This window comes from Myxocyprinus asiaticus, chromosome 13 (assembly GCF_019703515.2).
Source record: "Myxocyprinus asiaticus isolate MX2 ecotype Aquarium Trade chromosome 13, UBuf_Myxa_2, whole genome shotgun sequence".
In the NCBI taxonomy this organism is placed as follows: domain Eukaryota; kingdom Metazoa; phylum Chordata; class Actinopteri; order Cypriniformes; family Catostomidae; genus Myxocyprinus; species Myxocyprinus asiaticus.
In genome coordinates, this window is record NC_059356.1 from 43,013,337 (window position 1) to 43,031,412 (window position 18,076).

Below are 18,076 nucleotides of genomic sequence, written 5' to 3' on the forward strand. Positions count from 1 at the left end.
CATAATGATAACAGAAATCACCCAAATGGCCCTGATCAACAGTTTACATACCCTTGAATGTTTGGCCTTGTTACAGACACACAAGGTGACACACACAGGTTTAAATGGCAATTAAAGGTTAAATTCCCACACCTGTGGCTTTTTAAATTGTAATTAGTGTCTGTGTATAAATGGTCAATGAGTTTGTTAGCTCTCACGTGGATGCACTGAGCAGGCTAGATACTGAGCCATGAGGAGCAGAAAAGAACTGTCAAAAGACCTGCGTAACAAGGTAATGGAACTTTATAAAGATGGAAAAGGATATAAAAAGATATCCAAAGCCTTGAAAATGCCAGTCAGTACTGTTCAATCACTTATTTAGAAGTGGAAAATTTGGGGTTCTCTTGATACCAAGACAAGGTCAGGTAGACCAAGAAAGATTTCAGCCACAACAGCAAGAATTGTTCGGGATACCAAGAAAAACCCACAGGTAACCTCAAGAGAAATACAGGCTGCTCTGGAAAAAGACGGTGTGGTTGTTTCAAGGAGCACAATACGATGATACTTGAACAAAAATGAACTGCATGGTCGAGTTGCCAGAAAGAAGGCTTTACTGTGCCAATGCCACAAAAAATCCTGGTTACAATATGCCCGACAACACCTTGACACGCCTCACAGCTTCTGGCACAATGTAATTTGGAGTGACGAGACCAAAATAGAGATTTATGGTCACAACCATAAGCTCTATGTTTGGAGAGGGGTCAACAAGGCCTATAGTGAAAAGAATACCATCTCCACTGTGAAGCATGGTAGTGGCTCACTGATGTTTTGGGGGTGTGTGAGCTCTAAAGGCACGGGGAATCTTGTGAAAATTGATGGCAAGATGAATGCAGCATGTTATCAGAAAATACTGGCAGACAATTTGCATTCTTCTGCACGAAAGCTGCGCATGGGACGCTCTTGGACTTTCCAGCACGACAATGACCCTAAGCACAAGGCCAAGTTGACCCTCCAGTGGTTACAGCAGAAAAAGGTGAAGGTTCTGGAGAGGCCATTACAGTCTCCTGACCTTAATATCATCAAGCCACTCTGGGGAGATCTCAAACGTGCGGTTCATGCAAGACGACCAAAGACTTTGCATGACCTGGAGGCATTTTGCCAAGACGAATGGGCAGCTATAAGAATTTGGGGCCTCATAGACAACTATTACAAAAGACTGCACGCTGTCATTGATGCTAAAGGGGGCAATACACACTATTAAGAATTAAGGGTATGCAGACTTTTGAACAGGGGTCATTTCATTTTTTTCTTTGTTGCCATGTTTTGTTTTATGATTGTGCCATTCTGATATAACCTACAGTTGAATATGAATCCCATAAGAAATAAAAGAAATGTGTTTTGCTTGTTCACTCATGTTTTCTTTAAAAATGGTACATATATTACCAATTCTCCAAGGGTATGCAAACTTTTGAGCACAACTGTATATATATATATATATTTTTTTTTGCCTTATTTACCTCTAAATTACTAAACAACACCATTCATTTTTATATAAAATAAGATTTTTTTTTTTTTTTTTTATAAGAAAATCACATTTATACTTTTACTACATCACAAATTTATTCAGGGACATATTCTCATGAATTGGGGGCAGATCTGTTGGAGAGAGAAAAAAACTTTAGACATGAAATTACAACATATAACCAGCTGATGGCTGCAGAGGTCAACTCATTTGCCTGTAGCAAATTGTAGCAAACTGATGTTTTCCGATATTACTAGTTATGCATTTAGATATAAGTTTAGATGTTATCAAAGACATTAAAAAAAATCATTATTTTTGTCAAAATTTAGCTTTTGTTTTGTTTGGTTTTTTTATGGTTTGAGGTATTTTGACGTGTCAGTTTTGCAATGATGCCACGTTAGATTTTAATTACCTATTTATTTCAAAGATCCCAATTAAATAACTCAATAAAATAAAGTCAGTTAAACCAACAGCAGTAAACGTGTGTGCGTGTGTGTTCTTCATTGTGGATGTGTATTGGTCTCATGCTTTCATTTCTGTGTGCGTGTGTGTGTGTGTGTGTGTGTGTGTGTGTGTGTGTTCTGCATTGTGGATGTGTATTGGTCTCATGCTTTAATTTCTGAGTGTGTGTGTTCTGCATTGTGGCTGATTTATTGTTTTTATTTGACAAATATAAAAATGCACAGTTTTATCGTCTCACCCCTTAAATTCCAATAGGTGGTCAAATTTGACCCCGAACACCGTTAGTGTTCATTTATTTTTCACACCACTGCACCAACAGAATCCAGCCCAGTTTTTGTGTGTGTGTGTGTGTATAGATAGTAAATGTAGGAAAAATCACCAAACCTCATCCCACTGAGATGAAGGTAACCATGTTTTTTAAAGAAGCAAATTTAAAAAGGGGTAAAAAAAAAAAAAAAAAAAAAATCCAACAGAAAATTAGATTAAGATTAATAAATTATGAACTGAATATTCCATCAATGAAGCCTTGTATTTAAAACTCGCAATGTAAATAGCGAAAACATGCCGTTGTTACCGGTTAAAGAGATTTTGTTTGCGTAACCTAATGTAGTCAGGTTGATTCAGTCGTATTAAATAATGATTTCACCTCATGAAGTACAGTTTACGTAATCAGACAAACATACAGGTCAGAACCCAGTTGTAAGCTCTCTTGAAACAAACAGCTGTAACCAGAGTTTGACAGCTCTAACAGAACAAACATTTTTTATAACCAAACTCAAAATCTCTTGCTCTGACAGGTGATTGTGTCATCCCATCATAGAAAGGGGGTGGGAGTTTAACAATAATGTCTCTGTATTCTCTGAATGGCCTAGTAACAGAGTGTGCAGGCCTCCCCTACACCCGACTGGATACAGAACATCTGAACACACTGGAAACCCACCAAAGTAAAGTTTTACTGTAAAAAAAAAAAAAAAAAAAAAAACACAAAACACTGTATTACAGTAATGAAAATCTGTTAACAGTGGGACACATTACATTAATGAGAACCAAGAGAATGTTATAACTGTCATGAAATTGTCACAATGTAAATTAGCTTAATGGTCCTTTTTTCCTTTTGATTTTGGGGATGCAATTTCACCTGCATAGACAATGTGACCTGGCATAGGTTTTCAGGGGGAAATGTGCAATTGGTATAAAGACTCATTTGCCACACCTTCATTTATAATCAGACCTTGCACTAAGAGTAACAGATGGCCTTTGAGCAGGGCAGTCTATTTAGTTTGCATGTATAAACATCAACTTAGACCCCAGCTGTAGCATATCAGTCTCATGTACAGGGCAAATAAAAAAACATTCACTCCTTTGACTTTTACACATTCTATTGTGTTACAGCATGAAACAATGAGGTATTTGAGAACTTTAACACAAAGCACTCTATAATATCTAAGGGGAAAACAAAACAAAAAAACAAACAGATATTTTATCTCAATTTAAAATGAAAGCATACCCATCGTGGGAAATAATTTTTCATCTCCTAACTGTACAGCCCATTAATAAAGCGTGCATGCTGTTGTTGTGGTCTCACACACTTAGTTAGCTAGCTAGCTACCCAGATAGCACACGTACAGTAAATCTCTGAGATGTCTGTTTTAGATCTTTTCATCTGGAAAGCATCACAATCTAATTAACATCTGCTAAACATCTTTAAAAGATCAGATTTACAAACATTCTAAATCATAAACATCTCAAAGTCATCTGGTGAATGTCTTATTGACATACGTCTCATAGACGTGTATTGCAGATGAGCAAACAATGTAAAAAAATATGTCTTCCAGATGAAAACACACATCAAATAGTCATCTGGGTGATGTACCTGTGCTATCAGAGTGGCTGGCTGGCTGGCTGGATAGATGAGTGGATAGACAGACAGACAGACAGACAGACAGATAGATAGATACCCAGATGTGTAATGCAGCAGTAAGCGAAAGTCCTGTCCAGGTGTAAACACACACATCAAATAGACGTGTAGGTGATGAACGTGTGGTATCAGGGTAGCTAGCTAGCTAAGTGTGTGAGACAACAGCAACAGCAAGCACGCTTTATAAATGGGTTGTAATGTATCTAGCTAGCTAGCTGAGAGGCCTTGGTGGTAGAAACTAATTGTTTTGTTTTAGAAGGAGACAAGGGAGAGTCACCTGATTGGCTGTTGTAAATGTTGTACGACCCAACTTGCACGATTTCATACGATTTAGCCAACTCGTGCGAATCTGTACGATTCCTCTGTGAGAGTGTGTTGCATAGCTTATACTGTAATGTCCCATAACACATACAGTAGATAGATAGATATACAATGCACAACTATCTCCCTCAAGGCCACTCAGCTGTTTCTTATACTGGCTCTTCTTGCCTGGCTACTTAATTTGGAGGGCAGCCAATTTTAGGTAGATTTACAGTTGTTTTTTCATATTTTCTCATCCAGTAAATGTTGGTCTTCTCTATGCTCTGAGGCATATTCATTGCCCTAAATATTTTCTTATGGTCTTCCCCTGACTGGATTTGTGGATTGGTCTTCATAGTGTAATGTTTCATTGGAGATGTTCCCAGAAACAGGTTCACTTATATCTGAACATAATGTAAAACACAATTGAGTAATTATGTGACTCAACAAAGAGTGTTAAGCGTGTGTCAAAACATAGCCTACTTCTGTGGTAAAGAGGTGAATAGTAAAGATTAACCAAAGAGTTATCCTTCAGCACATTAATTCACATTGCAACAACATTTACCAGAGGGAAACATTTATACACAGTCCAGAGCACATGAATGGAAGGGACTGTAATATTATTATTGATATTAGGCTATTCAAATACTGAGAGACTCTAGTGCACTATAAACCTGTAGATCTGCTGTAGACCCCCAGTATCTCCAGTCAGACTGTTTGATTTTGGACTGGCAGCACCACCATGTGTTCAAAAAGAAGACCATTTTATCGGCAAAACACACACATCATATGCCATATCATCTTAATATTTTAATTCCACAAGTGTGAGAGGTTGTATTTGTTAATATAATATATATATTCTGTAAAATCAATGTAGGTCCATTCTGTTGTGTCTAGAGTGTGCTATAACACTGGGACCTTGTCTGTAACCTTGATGACCTAAAACTGTGTAGTCTATTTATTTTCACATTTTGAAGACTTGGTTATTATTGCCTCCAAGCAATGTGACTATTTGCTCTTTCATAATACAGCTAAAATATAATTTTTTTGTTTTTTGAAATTTTGGATAAAAACATTTAATAGTCTACTTCTGAAGCACAGCTTATCTTTTATGTATGCTTAGACGAGAATGGATATATGGATGGATGAGAAATTTAGTTTGAAACAGGTTTGGACATGGGAGCTTTACAACTGCATGTCGTTTCCAGTTTTGTCCTCCTGCTCCCTTTTATGATAAAAAGCAAACAACAAAAAGCAAACGCTTAAACCGTTTATTAAATACATAAATGTGTATTAAATATATGTGGAAGTGGGAAATTCCTTTCTCTTTTTGTAACCCACATGACCAATTTGAGATATCTCCCACCTTCAGTCACATTGCACATAACCACTTCCATCCGCTTGAGGAAGCATGAGTCCGACAATTGTGTCACACAGAACTCCGAAGGAAAAGAAATACGAGCAATCCATCCACCAAACAAATTTGTATAAACTAAAGGCTATATCTAGATAGCTAACTATATAAATAGTTTTGCTCGGAAGAAGGAAAATGTTATTACCTGTTTAAATGTAGTATTACATTTCCATAAATTTAACATTTAAACTGAGATTTTAATTTAATTTAGCAACAACAACAACAACAACAACAACAAAAAAGCTAAAATCCGTAGCCATATACTGTATTTAAGTGTGTGTATGCTACTTTTGATAGGCTATATATGTATGAATACTTTACCCAAAATGTAAAATTCTCTCATCATTTACTCACACTCATGCCATCCTAGATGTGTTTGACTTTCTTGCAGAACACAAATTAAGATTTCTAAAAGAATATTTCAGCTCTGTTGGTCCATACAATGCAAGTAAATGGTGACCAGAACTTTGAAGCTCCATAAAGCACATAAAGGCAGCATAAAAGTAATCCATAAGACTCCAGTGGTTAAATCAATATCTTCTGAAGCGATCCAATCGATTTTGGATGAGGACAAACCAAAGTATCACTCCTTTTTCTCTATAAATCTTGACATCAGCAATACATTACAACAACACATTTTCAATCGATTTTCTGTAAACACCTCATGTAAAATGCCATTTTCAGCGGTCTCTGGACTGGCACCTGACGAAACCAGAAGTGGCTATGACCACAATTGCTAAACCAAAAAATCAGTATGGCTGTCATATGCAACTAGCCAATGCTTGATGCATGCTCAGAGCACTAGATGGCGCCAGGAATAGTTATCCAGCTTTAAATGATAATCACCAATTAGACTGATGATATCAAGATTTATTGAGAAAAAGGAGTTACATTTTGGTCTGAGTTATATGAATTGATTTTATGCTGCCTTTATGTGCTTTTTGGAGCTTTTAAGTTTTGGTCACCATTCACTTGCCTTGTATGGACCAACAGAGCTGAAATATTCTCCTCAAAATCTTCATTTGTGTTCAGCAGAAGAAAGTCATACACATCTGTGATGGCATGAGGGTGAGTAAATGATGAGAGAATTTTCATTTTTAGCTGAACTATTCCTTTAATATAAACAAGAACCTGAAACATAATATTTTTTATTGAAATTGTCTCGTTTAATCACTTTGTATACATTTTCCTCTTTTTTTTTTAAAATTCAGCTCATCTAGAGAACAGCTAGGCCTTTAAGGACTGGACATCTCCATGCAGGGTTGGTGTGCTGGTGTATCTGCATGAGAACCAACACCAGCTGTCACTAGCTGGACACTTCTGTGAAAAAGACCAGAAAAAGACTCAGTTGATGCAAGTGAGAGCGAATGCAAATGTGCATGGTAAGTCTGTCCGATCAGCACTGCAATGGATATACAACTGTGTAACAAACAAAACATTCACAACATGAGTAAGGGGCTGTTCACACAGAATGTCTTCCTGCTTCAAAAACAGCGGAAAGGAATAGAATGCAGGTGTCTTGAGACTCGCTGTTTTTAACTTGACATGACGTCTGGTGCAAGATCCTCAAAAGCAGCGAAATGTGTCAAAATGGTCCTAGATGGAGACAGACTTTTAAAGTCATCCTGTATGAACGGCCCCTAAGAATGAAGGATCTGCACATAAAACAAGCTTATTTCCATTTTATTTTCTTGGCAGACTGAAATAATAAAGTGCACTTGTTGTGATGTAACAGTGACTTAAGGAGAGTAGTAGCAATACAGCTGCCAGAATCATAAAGCTAGGTGGTAACACTTTAAAATAAGGGATCATTTGTTACCATTAGTTAACATGAACTAACAATGAACAATACTTATTAACCATTTAACAATTGTAGTTAATGTTACTTTCAACATACTGTATACTAATACATATCTAAAATCAAAGTTTGTATTAGTTAACGCACAATGAACTAACATGAACTAACAATGTTAAATTGTATTTTTATTAACTAACATTAACAAATGATTAAAAATATATATTGTTCATTTTTTGTTCATGATACCTAGTTCAATAACTAATGTAAAGAAATGGAACCATATTGTAAAGTGTTACCAGCTAGATTTTGTTTGTAATGAGGCTTGAAGGGATGTGTTGTTTTTGACAGTTTAGTAAAGGCGTAGCAGATCATAGTCCCCAGACTGAGGGTTTGAGAGCTTTATAAGGAACACTGCCTGAAATTAGATTTTTACAAACTGTAAAATATACGTCAAACTGTTTTTAATATGTCTGTTGTTCTCAGCGTGGTAACAAATGTTTTTGCAAAACTTTCCTTTCTTACCTTCACAGCGTCTTCTGTCCACCAAATGCATGCCGGTGGGACACTCGCACTCATAACCGATCTTTAAGTCCTTACACATATGAGAGCAACCTCCGTTGTTTTTTAAACACTCATTCACATCTGTGAAAGTGACATAATGTAACACAGGCTGGCTGTCAACACCAAAACCCATGAATATTCATGTTTGTATAAAGGCATAGTGCCTCCTTTAATGACAAATTTACTTACTGCACCATTTTAATGGCTCGTCGGACATATCCCTGCAGTCACGCTGCTTGTCGCAAACCTTTTCCATGCTAATACATTTCCCATTGCGGCACTTAAACATGTGTGGGGCTTTACAATTGGATGCTGAAAATTAGAGATTTAATTCATTAGAATAATACATCATGCATATATTTAGGATATCAGTTGTGTAAATGGCATAAGATGAATAGTTCACCATTAACACAGTACAGCTCATCACTTAAATCTTTGCAGTCATACTCATGGTCACACCGGAGGCTGCCGTTGATACAAGATTTGTCACCACATTGGAACTCATCCGGTTGGCATTTGGAAAAGGCTGATCATACAGGAAAAGTAAAACACTCAAGGCATAGTTCATACAAAAGTGACATTTTAATTCCAAACATTGGCCCCCTGTCATCCCCATCCACCCATGAACTTAAAATACATATTTATTATTGTTTACTCAATATTGCTTCTATTTGTCTCAGTCAAGGTGATCAAGTTGGCACCTTTTCACAAACTATGAAAACTCCAATGTGTTTGTTATCTTTCATTAAATTATGAAAATGAAATGAAAATTCACATAACAGTAGTGTTTATTCTATTAAATAAACTTATGGATTATACCATTAATCTAACTAATCATAGTCACTTCTTTAATCACACATTCATTGACTGTCAGTCTCTTTATCTTCCTATTATCAGCTTTCTCTTTGTCCTGAGTGTCTTTTACAAAACAACAGCGCAATGCACATGTTTAGCGATATACAGTAACCAATTATTCCATATATTGAATTATTCTTGATATGTGTACAGTGAGATGTGTGCAAATGAACACGTAATTAATGACATGGCTCCATGTATGACAACAACGAGCGCTTCAATATAAAAACAAATCCCGCCCATTTTAGGCGAATTAAAAATCCTGGTTTGACTTTTTTAAGGACCCTCCGAGGCAAACGGATGTTGTCACCCCAAAACAAGCAAATATTACAGCTGCTTACATTACAACTTTTGGACAGTTTTGCCGCTTCCTTTGGTGATCATTGTGCTGTACTGATAGGCTGAACACAGGGGCAGTTGAATCTGCGCATATCCTCTCCCTCATTACGAATATTATCCATAACAAGCCAATTAAACATTAAACATGATTGTCACTAAAGGGCGTAATTCAACTATTGTATCCGCAGGTCGGAGACAGTGAAAAGGGGGTGTCAGTCATTGATGCTCTATGGCAGTTTGGGCATACCAAGATGGCCGCTCTAACACTTATGGTGGCTAAACATCCTGCTGACAGTTTAACGTTGTGTCAGCGATCCAGTTCTATATATCTCAGTGCTCAACACACATTTTTCAAAGCTGAAGTTCTTTTAACTTAAGCATCTTAGAAATGCAATGCTTCTGCTCGAGATGCTGAAAAAACAGTAAGATGTGTCGCAACGGTCAAAGACGTCTAGCACATATTTACATTTTAAAACAATTCCAAAACTGCATAGACAAACACAAAAAGACGCCTTCTGTCAACAGTCTTAACACTTCTTGTGCATTGTTGCGTACTGAAATGTGTCAGACCGCAATTTATAATGCAACACAAGGGGCACTATAGTGGATATTAGTGTAAGGGCATCTACATACATGAGTTTATGCTGCGTCAGAAAACACTGCAAATCCACTGATTCAGTGGGGAAGTCCAATTTGCTGCATTCAAGCTAGATTTCAAAATGACTTGCCTCTTTCCACACCCTTAAAATGGACCTTACACATTCCTACACACCGATCAGCCACAACATTAAAACCACCTGCCTAATATTGTGTAGGTCCCCCTCATTTCGCCAAAACAGCGCCAACTCGCATCTCAGAATAGCATTCTGAGATACTATACTTCTCACCACCATTGTACCATGAGTTACTGTAGACTTCGTCAGTTCGAACCAGTCTGGCCATTCTCTGTAGACCTCTCTCATCAACAAGGCATTTCGGTCCACAGAACCGCAGCTCACTGGATGTTTTTTGTTTTTGGCACCATTCTGAGTAAATTCTAGAGACTGTTGTGTGTGAAAATGCCAGGAGATCAGCAGTTACAGAAATAGTCAAACCAGCCCGTCTGGCACCAACAATCATGCCACGCTCCAAATCACTGAGATCACATTTTTCCCCATTCTGATGGTTGATGTAAACATTAACTGAAACTCCTGACCTGTATTTGTATGATTTTATGCACTGCTGGCACACGATTGGCTGATTAGATAATCGCATGGATGAGTGTTGGTGCCAGATGGGCTGGTTTGAGTATTTCTGTAACTGCAGATCTCCTGGGATTTTCACACACAACAGTCTCTAGAATTTACACAGAATGGTGCCAAAAACAAAAAACATCAAGTGAGCGGCAGTTCTGTGAACGGAAATGCCTTGTTGATGAGAGAGGTCAACAGAGAATGGCCAGACTGGTTCGAACTGACAGTCTTCGGTAACTCAGATAACCACTCTGTACAATAGTGGTGAGAAGAATAGCATCTCAGAATGCTATTCTGAGATGCGGGTTGGCGCTAATTTGGTGGCACAATGGGGACCTACAAAATATTAGGCAGGTGGTTTTAATGTTGTGGCTGATCAGTGTATATCAAATGCTTAATCATATTTTAAGAGGGCCTGTGTAGCTCAGCAACTAAAGACACTGACTATCACGTTGCAAGGGTGGGTAGAGTCATGTTGGGTTAACCTCCTCGTGGTCACTATAATGTGGTTCTCACGTGGTGAGTTGTGTGTGGATGCCGCGGAGAATAGCATGAGCCTCCACACGCGCTCAACTAGCCACGTGATAAGATGCGTGGATTGACTGTCTCAGATGTGAACTGAGATTCGTCCTCCGCCACCCGGATTGAGGCGAGTCACTACGCCACCACGAGGACCTAGAGCGCATTGGTAATTGGGCATACCAAATTGGGGTGAAAAGGGGAGAAAGTTTTATTTTATTTTAAGTGATGTCACTCACCACAGCCTTCCTCATCTGCACCATTACCACAGTCATTGTCGCCGTCACACCTCCACCGCTTAGGCACACATGTGTTGCTATTAGGAGAACAGTTAAATTCATCGGGTCTGCAGGTCTTGGTTGCTGTGGGGTTTAAGCAATAATAATCAAAGGTTCACAGGCTCACAAGCACTAGTCAGGCAGAGACATACAATGATACTTTACTTGATACATTATATCTAACGATTCAAAGCAAATGTAAAGGCCTTTTCAGACCAAATGCGACGTGATGAGAAGCGACAATTTTAGCTACTTTTGTAGTCTGCTTTAGCGACATTCTTCTCTGTCGTGAATTATGTCTAATTGTTCTCTGTGTTCTAGCGTCCCCCTGTGTTTCAAGTAATATGACTGACCTGCATGCCATCAGGAGTTGGATTTACAGTATGTGCATATGGATGTTCTTTACATCGAATTACTGATGAGCTTACATGTTGTTGGTATTTGTTGCTACAGTGTCAACCTCAATTCATGTGCATGCTCTCCATTTAGAAAAGAAAAGTCAACCTAAATTAATACAAGAGTATTGAGAAATTATCTAGCAGGGCGAGAGAGAGAAAGAGAGAGAGAATGGATATGAACCCCTGATCTATAATAAAGTGTAGAGATAAGTGATATGAACAGATGAGGTGTCACTGTCAAAAAGTCATTGTGACACAGTAACACTGGCACAAGTAATACACACTGATGGTTCAGCATTGTTTACATGACACGCGAAATCAGCATAATGGGTTAAAATCTACCTTTGTCGACCAGGTTATTCATAAGCCATTTATGGCCTTTATGCCGATAAAGGAAAGGCGGTATATTGCGTTTACATGACCACACGCGTTGTCGGCTTATTAATCATAACCGGTGTAAGAACGTGCATGTAAATGCCAGTGTTCGAGTCTAAATTAAATAATTCTCCTATTTTAACTATTTACTATGTATTTTCAATTCAGTGGCATAAATTTAATATAATATTTGATGTTCATTTATTTCTTATAAATATAATAATGTTATTGAAATATGGAATCCGTTCTCAAATGAAGGCAAGGCAAGTTCATTTATATTGCACATTTCATACACAATGGCAATTCAAAGTACTTTACATATAAATTTTAAAGAAAATACAAGATACATAAAAAAATAAAAACCCATTAAGAACATGAAATAAGAATAAAAAGTAATAAATAAATTTGAAAACAATTTAAAATGAGAAAATGTTATATAAAAATAAAATGAAAAGAATAAAAAAGAATAATTAAAAGGAAAGACAAAAGCAAAATGATTCAGTGAAATCAATAAGTGCTGCACAATGCTCAGTCAGAAAATGCACAGCTAAACAGATCTGGATTTAAATGTGACTACTGTTGGGACACATCTAACCTCTTCTGGAAGCTGGTTCCAGCTGCAGGTGGCATAATAGCTAAAGGTTGTCTCACCTTGTTTTGAGTGAACCCTCTGTATGTTTAACTGACTTGATCCTAATTATCTGAGAGGTCTGTTAGGTTTATATTCAACAAGCATATCTGAAATGTATTTAGGTCCTAGGCTATTAAGCGATTTATAAATGAGTAAGAGTACTTTAAAATCAATTCTAAATGTAACTGGAAAGACCTGAGGACTGGAGTAACATGCTCATATTTTTTGGTTCAGGTGAGATTCCTAGCAGCGTCATTCTGAACGAGCTGCAGGTGTCTAATGGTCTTTTTTGGGAAGGCCGGTGAGAAGTCCATTGCAGTATTCCACCCTACTGATGATGAATGCATGAACAAGTTTCTGTAACTCTTGACTGTATACAAAACATCTAATTCTGGCTATATTTTTTAGATGATAGTAAGCTGATTTAGTTATTGCTTTGATGTGACTACTGAAACTAAGGTCCGACTTCAAAATTTCTTACTTGATTTTTTGTCTTTAGGCCCTTGGAGACAAGGTATGTGTTCACCTTTGGAATTTTGCCTATGTTGCCAAATTCAGTGACCTCTGTCTTGTCATTGTTTAACTGAAGGAAGTTTTGGCACATCCAATGGTTAATTTCATCAGTGCACTGGCAGAGAGTGTCTATGGGGCTGTAGTCATTTGGTGACAGGGCTAGACAGATCTGGGTGTCATCTGCATAACAATGGTACGCAATTTGGTTCTTTTTCATAATTTGGCCAAGTGGGAGCATATACAAGTTGAACTGGAGCAGTGGGACTCTGCACATCATGGATGTCCACTCAGATTCATAGTTGCCTATGTTCACATAGTAACCCCTCCCTTCTAGATATGACCTTTACCAGCTGAGGACCATCCCAGAGAACCATACTCAGTTTTCCAATCTGTCTAGGAGAATGTTGTGGTCAACAGTGTCAAAAGCACCACTGAGATCTAATAATACCAGCACTGATATTTTTCCTGAATCAGTATTTATCCGAATATCATTTAGGATCTTTATGAGCGACATCTCTGTGCTGTGATGCGGTCAGAAACCAGACTGTAAATTGTCCAATTAGCCATTCGAGATTAAGAATTTGTTCAGCTGATTGAAAACAACTTTTTCAATGATTTTGCATATGAAAGGAAGATTTGAAATTGGTCTGTAGTTGTTCAGTATTGAGTTATTTAGATTGTTCTTTTTAAGAAGGGGCTTGACAACTGCAGTTTTCAGGGACTTTGGAAATGTGCCTGAAAGGAGTGATGCATTTACTATTTCTAACAGATCTTTTTCTAGACAGTTAAACACATTTTTGATGTTGTGTTGTGGGGAGTATGTCAAGACAGCAGGTTGAAGTTTTAAGATGCTGTACTGTTTCTTCCAGGGTTTTGCCATCAATTTCCACAAAATTGGACAATTTCTGAAGTTTTTGTGGTGGGTGTTGTCTGACCTCAGTGCAACATGAGGACGAGCTGATCGGCATTCTAATATCATTGATCTTCATGAAAAAAGATGCAAACTCGTTGCATTTTCTGTCATTTTGTTAGTCTCTCTACAGTAGCAAAAAGAATGTGGGTGTTGTTTATATTGCTGTTAATAATGTTTGAGAAGAAGGTCTGCCTAGCTGTGCCCTATTCCAAATTGAAAGCATGAAGGCTGTCTTTATAGATATTATAATGGACTTCAAGTTGTGTTTTCCGCCACATTTGTTCTGCTTTCCTGCATTTTCTTTTCATGTTTTTCACTGCTTTTGTGTTTCTCCAAGGTGCTTTATGCCTACCAGTGATCGTTCGGACCTTTACAGGAGCAATGCCATCAATAGCATTTTTAACTTTTTAGTTAAAGTTATCTAGGAGGTAATCAACACAGTCTGCGGATATACCTAGTTTAAAAAATATAACCTTGATAAATTGCACACTAGTATTCTCATTTATGTACCACTTTTTGACAGAGACAGTTCTAACTTCAGTGGCAGGAGAAATCAATATTTCAAAGAAAATACAGGAATGGTCAGATAGCGCAACATCCTTAATAATAGTGGACGAAATGTTCAGACCCTTACTAATGAGCAGATCAAGAGTGTGTCCGTGATTGTGTGTGGGTCCATCTACATGCTGAGTCAGATCAAAAGTGTTTAAAACTGTTATGAGTTCTTTGGCAGTGTTGTGTTCAGGATTATCTATATGAATGTTGAAATCCCCAGCAATAACAGAACAGTCAAATTCAGAAGAAGTTGTTGATAACAGTTCTGTAAAATCATCAGCAAAGCCAAGAGAGTATTTTGGAGGCCTATAAATAATTGTAAATAGGAGCACCTTTTAGTACAATACTTAGATATTCAAAGGTCAAGTAATCACCAAGTGACACTTGCTTGCACTGAAAGACATCTTTAAATATCGCAGCAAATCCTCCACCTCTCCTAACAGCTCTACAGACACTCATAAAATAAAGTTTAGAGGACTGTTGCACTGCAGCTGTTATCTCCAGGTTGTAAAGTCCAGGTTGTTTGTGGTGATGAGGTCATTGACTAGAAACGACTTGTTCTTTAGTAAGCGGATGTTTAAAAGTGCTAACAGTATCTGTTTATGGCCCCACAGTAATGATGGATTTATGTCTAATATGCAACAGATTAGACTGGTTTGCCTTACGTATTGAGAAATCCTTAGTCTTCCTATCATTTAACATAATAGATATTGAAAAAGCTACTGGCACAGCGAGTTCCCGCTTGTTCTGTAAACATTTGCGAGTGTTGCTGCTACTATAGTGGGGACCCGATACACATAAATTAGAGCAGTTATCAGTTGTTTGTTGTTCATCGAGAGCAGAAGAAGGACAAGATGTACCCTTGCATTTTGGCAGTGGCCGGAGAGCTCTTTCAGAGGGAGGGTGAGCTGGGCCTGCAGGCTTTGGTGGTAGAGGGTTGGAATATGGGGGCTCGCAGCAATGGAGTGGGAGAGCTTTCTACGAGCATGCACTAGTTCCTCCATATTCTCTGAGAAGCTCAGGAGTGGGCATGTTGTCAAGAGGGAGAAGGTGTGTGTTGACAGAGACTGTGGTTCTTGTGAGGCTGATGTATGTTGTTGTTATCTTGGCTCCCTAGGCTTTTCCCCGGAAATTGTCCTTGGGTCCTGTATCTTGGAGCAGTTTTAAGTCGTCACAGTCTGACTGTAGTATTCTCTGTGTGGGGGGCTCAGTCCCATGTTGTTGTGTCTTCGCTGTGTTATTGAGGGATTTGTCGATCAAATGTCCATCCAGGTGCTGAAGTGCAATCCTGTGGTCATCTAGACACTGCGGTGGTGTTTGTGTGCCATCCAGGTTGAGTGGATTTGTGCACGTTGCATATAGATATTGTGCAATATAAAAAATAAAATGCTTATTGTATATTTATTTATCTTATACTCCTTTAAAATTATACAAGCATATAGATACAGTGCTATATAAAACATAAAATGCTTATTGTAAATTTATTTATCTTACACTTCTATAAAATTATACAAGCGCATACAGTGCATCCGCAAAGTATTTACAGCGCTTCACTTTTTCCACATTTTATGTTACAGCCTTATTCCAAAATGGATTAAATTCTTTATTTTTCTCAAAATTCTACAAACAATACCCCATAATGACAACGTGAAAGAAGTTTGTTTGAAATCTTTGCAAATTTATTAAAAATAAAAAAACGAAAAAAATCACATGCACATAAGTATTCACAGCCTTTGCCATGACACTCAAAATTGAGCTCAGGTGCATCCTGTTTCCACTGATCATCCTTGAGATGTTTCTACAACTTGATTGGAGTCCACCTGTGGTAAATTCAGTTGATTGGACATGATTTGGAAAGGCACACACCTGTCTATATAAGGTCCCACAGTTAACAGTGCATGTCAGAGCACAAACCAAGCCATGAAGTCCAAGGAATTGTCTGTAGACCTCCGAGACAGGATTGTATCGAGGCTCAGATCTGGGGAAGGGTACAGAAAAAGTTCTGCAGCATTGAAGGTCCCAATGAGCACAGTGGCCTCCATCATCCGTAAATGGAAGAAGTATGGAACCACCAGGACTCTTCCTAGAGCTGGCCGCCTGGCCAAACTGGGCAATCGGGGGAGAAGGGCCTCAGTCAGGGAAGTGACCAAGAACCTGATGGTCACTCTGACAGAGCTCCAGCGTTTCTCTGTGGAGAGAGGAGAACCTTCCAGAAGAACAACCATCTCTGCAGCACTCCACCAATCAGGCCTGTATGGTAGAGTGGCCAGAGAGAAGCCACTCCTCAGTAAAAGGCACATGACAGCCCACCTGGAGTTTGCCAAAAGGCACCTGAAGGACTCTCAGACCATGAGAAACAAAGATTGAACTCTTTGGCCTGAATGGCAAGCATCATGCCTGGAGGAAACCAGACACCGTTCATCTCCTGGCCAATACCATCCTACAGTGAAGCATGGTGGTGGCAGCATCATGCTGTGGGGATGTTTTTCAGCGGCAGGAACTGGGAGACTAGTTAAGATCGAGGAAAAGATGAATGCAGCAATGTACAGAGACATCCTTGATGAACACCTGCTCCAGAGTGCTCTGGACCTCAGACTGGGGCGAAGGTTCATCTTCCAACAGGACAACGACCCTAAGCACACAGCCAAGATAACAAAGGAGTGGCTACGGGACAACTCTGTGAATGTCCTTGAGTGGCCCAGCCAGAGCCCAGACTTGAACCCGATTGAACATCTCTGGAGAGATCTGAAAATGGCTGTGCACCGACGCTCCCCATCCAACCTGATGGAGCTTGAGAGGTCCTGCAAAGAAGAATGGGGGAAACTGCCCAAAAATAGGTGTGCCAAGCTTGTAGCATCATACTCAAAAAGACTTGAGGCTGTAATTGGTGCCAAAGGTGCTTCAACAAAGTATTGAGCAAAGGCTGTGAATACTTGTGTACATGTGATTCTTTCTTTTTTTTCTTTTTTTTTTTTATAAATTTGCAAAGATTTCAAACAAACTTCTTTCACATTGTCATTATGGGGTATTGTTTGTAAAATTTTGAGGAAAATAATGAATTTAATCCATTTTGGAATAAGGCTGTAACATAACAAAATGTGGAAAAAGTGAAGCGCTGTGAATACTTTCTGGATGCACTGTAGATGTGCTACAATATAAAACATTTTCACAAACTACACAAAACAATTTAAGACTAAAGAGCAATGCTAGTTAATGCAACATTCAAGGTAAAACAGGCACCAGTACTATCAAATTTCAATCTGCTTTTAAAATATGCATTAAAATCCTTGCACCCATATTTACTCTAGAAATGCAAACTAAAACATGCAGTGCAGTGACTGAGACAACTCACTTTGCCTAATTCATGAAACATTAGCAAATTATTTGTGTAAAACACTCTTATGTTAATTGTCTCATTAAACTGAATGGGGCAATTTATGCAAGAATGGTTTTTAATAACGATAAAAAAAACTGTTTTAAAAAGCGTTCAGCTCGTGTCATGAATAAGGCCAGT

At 38.3% G+C, this 18,076-nt stretch overlaps 1 protein-coding gene across 1 annotated transcript in view; it reads right to left on the reverse strand.

Moving 5' to 3' along the window:
* Window positions 1-6,727: 6,727 nt before the first annotated feature.
* The window catches only part of LOC127450035 (very low-density lipoprotein receptor-like), a 34,064-nt gene continuing 22,715 nt past the window's right edge, over window positions 6,728-18,076 (reverse strand). The window contains exons 7-11 of the mRNA XM_051713745.1: window positions 11,139-11,261; window positions 8,358-8,480; window positions 8,144-8,266; window positions 7,916-8,035; window positions 6,728-6,915 (exon numbers count right to left, since the gene is read on the reverse strand). Coding sequence (XP_051569705.1) covers window positions 6,902-6,915; window positions 7,916-8,035; window positions 8,144-8,266; window positions 8,358-8,480; window positions 11,139-11,261 — 503 coding nt within the window. The 3' untranslated portion in view covers window positions 6,728-6,901. The remainder of the gene's footprint in view (window positions 6,916-7,915; window positions 8,036-8,143; window positions 8,267-8,357; window positions 8,481-11,138; window positions 11,262-18,076) is intronic.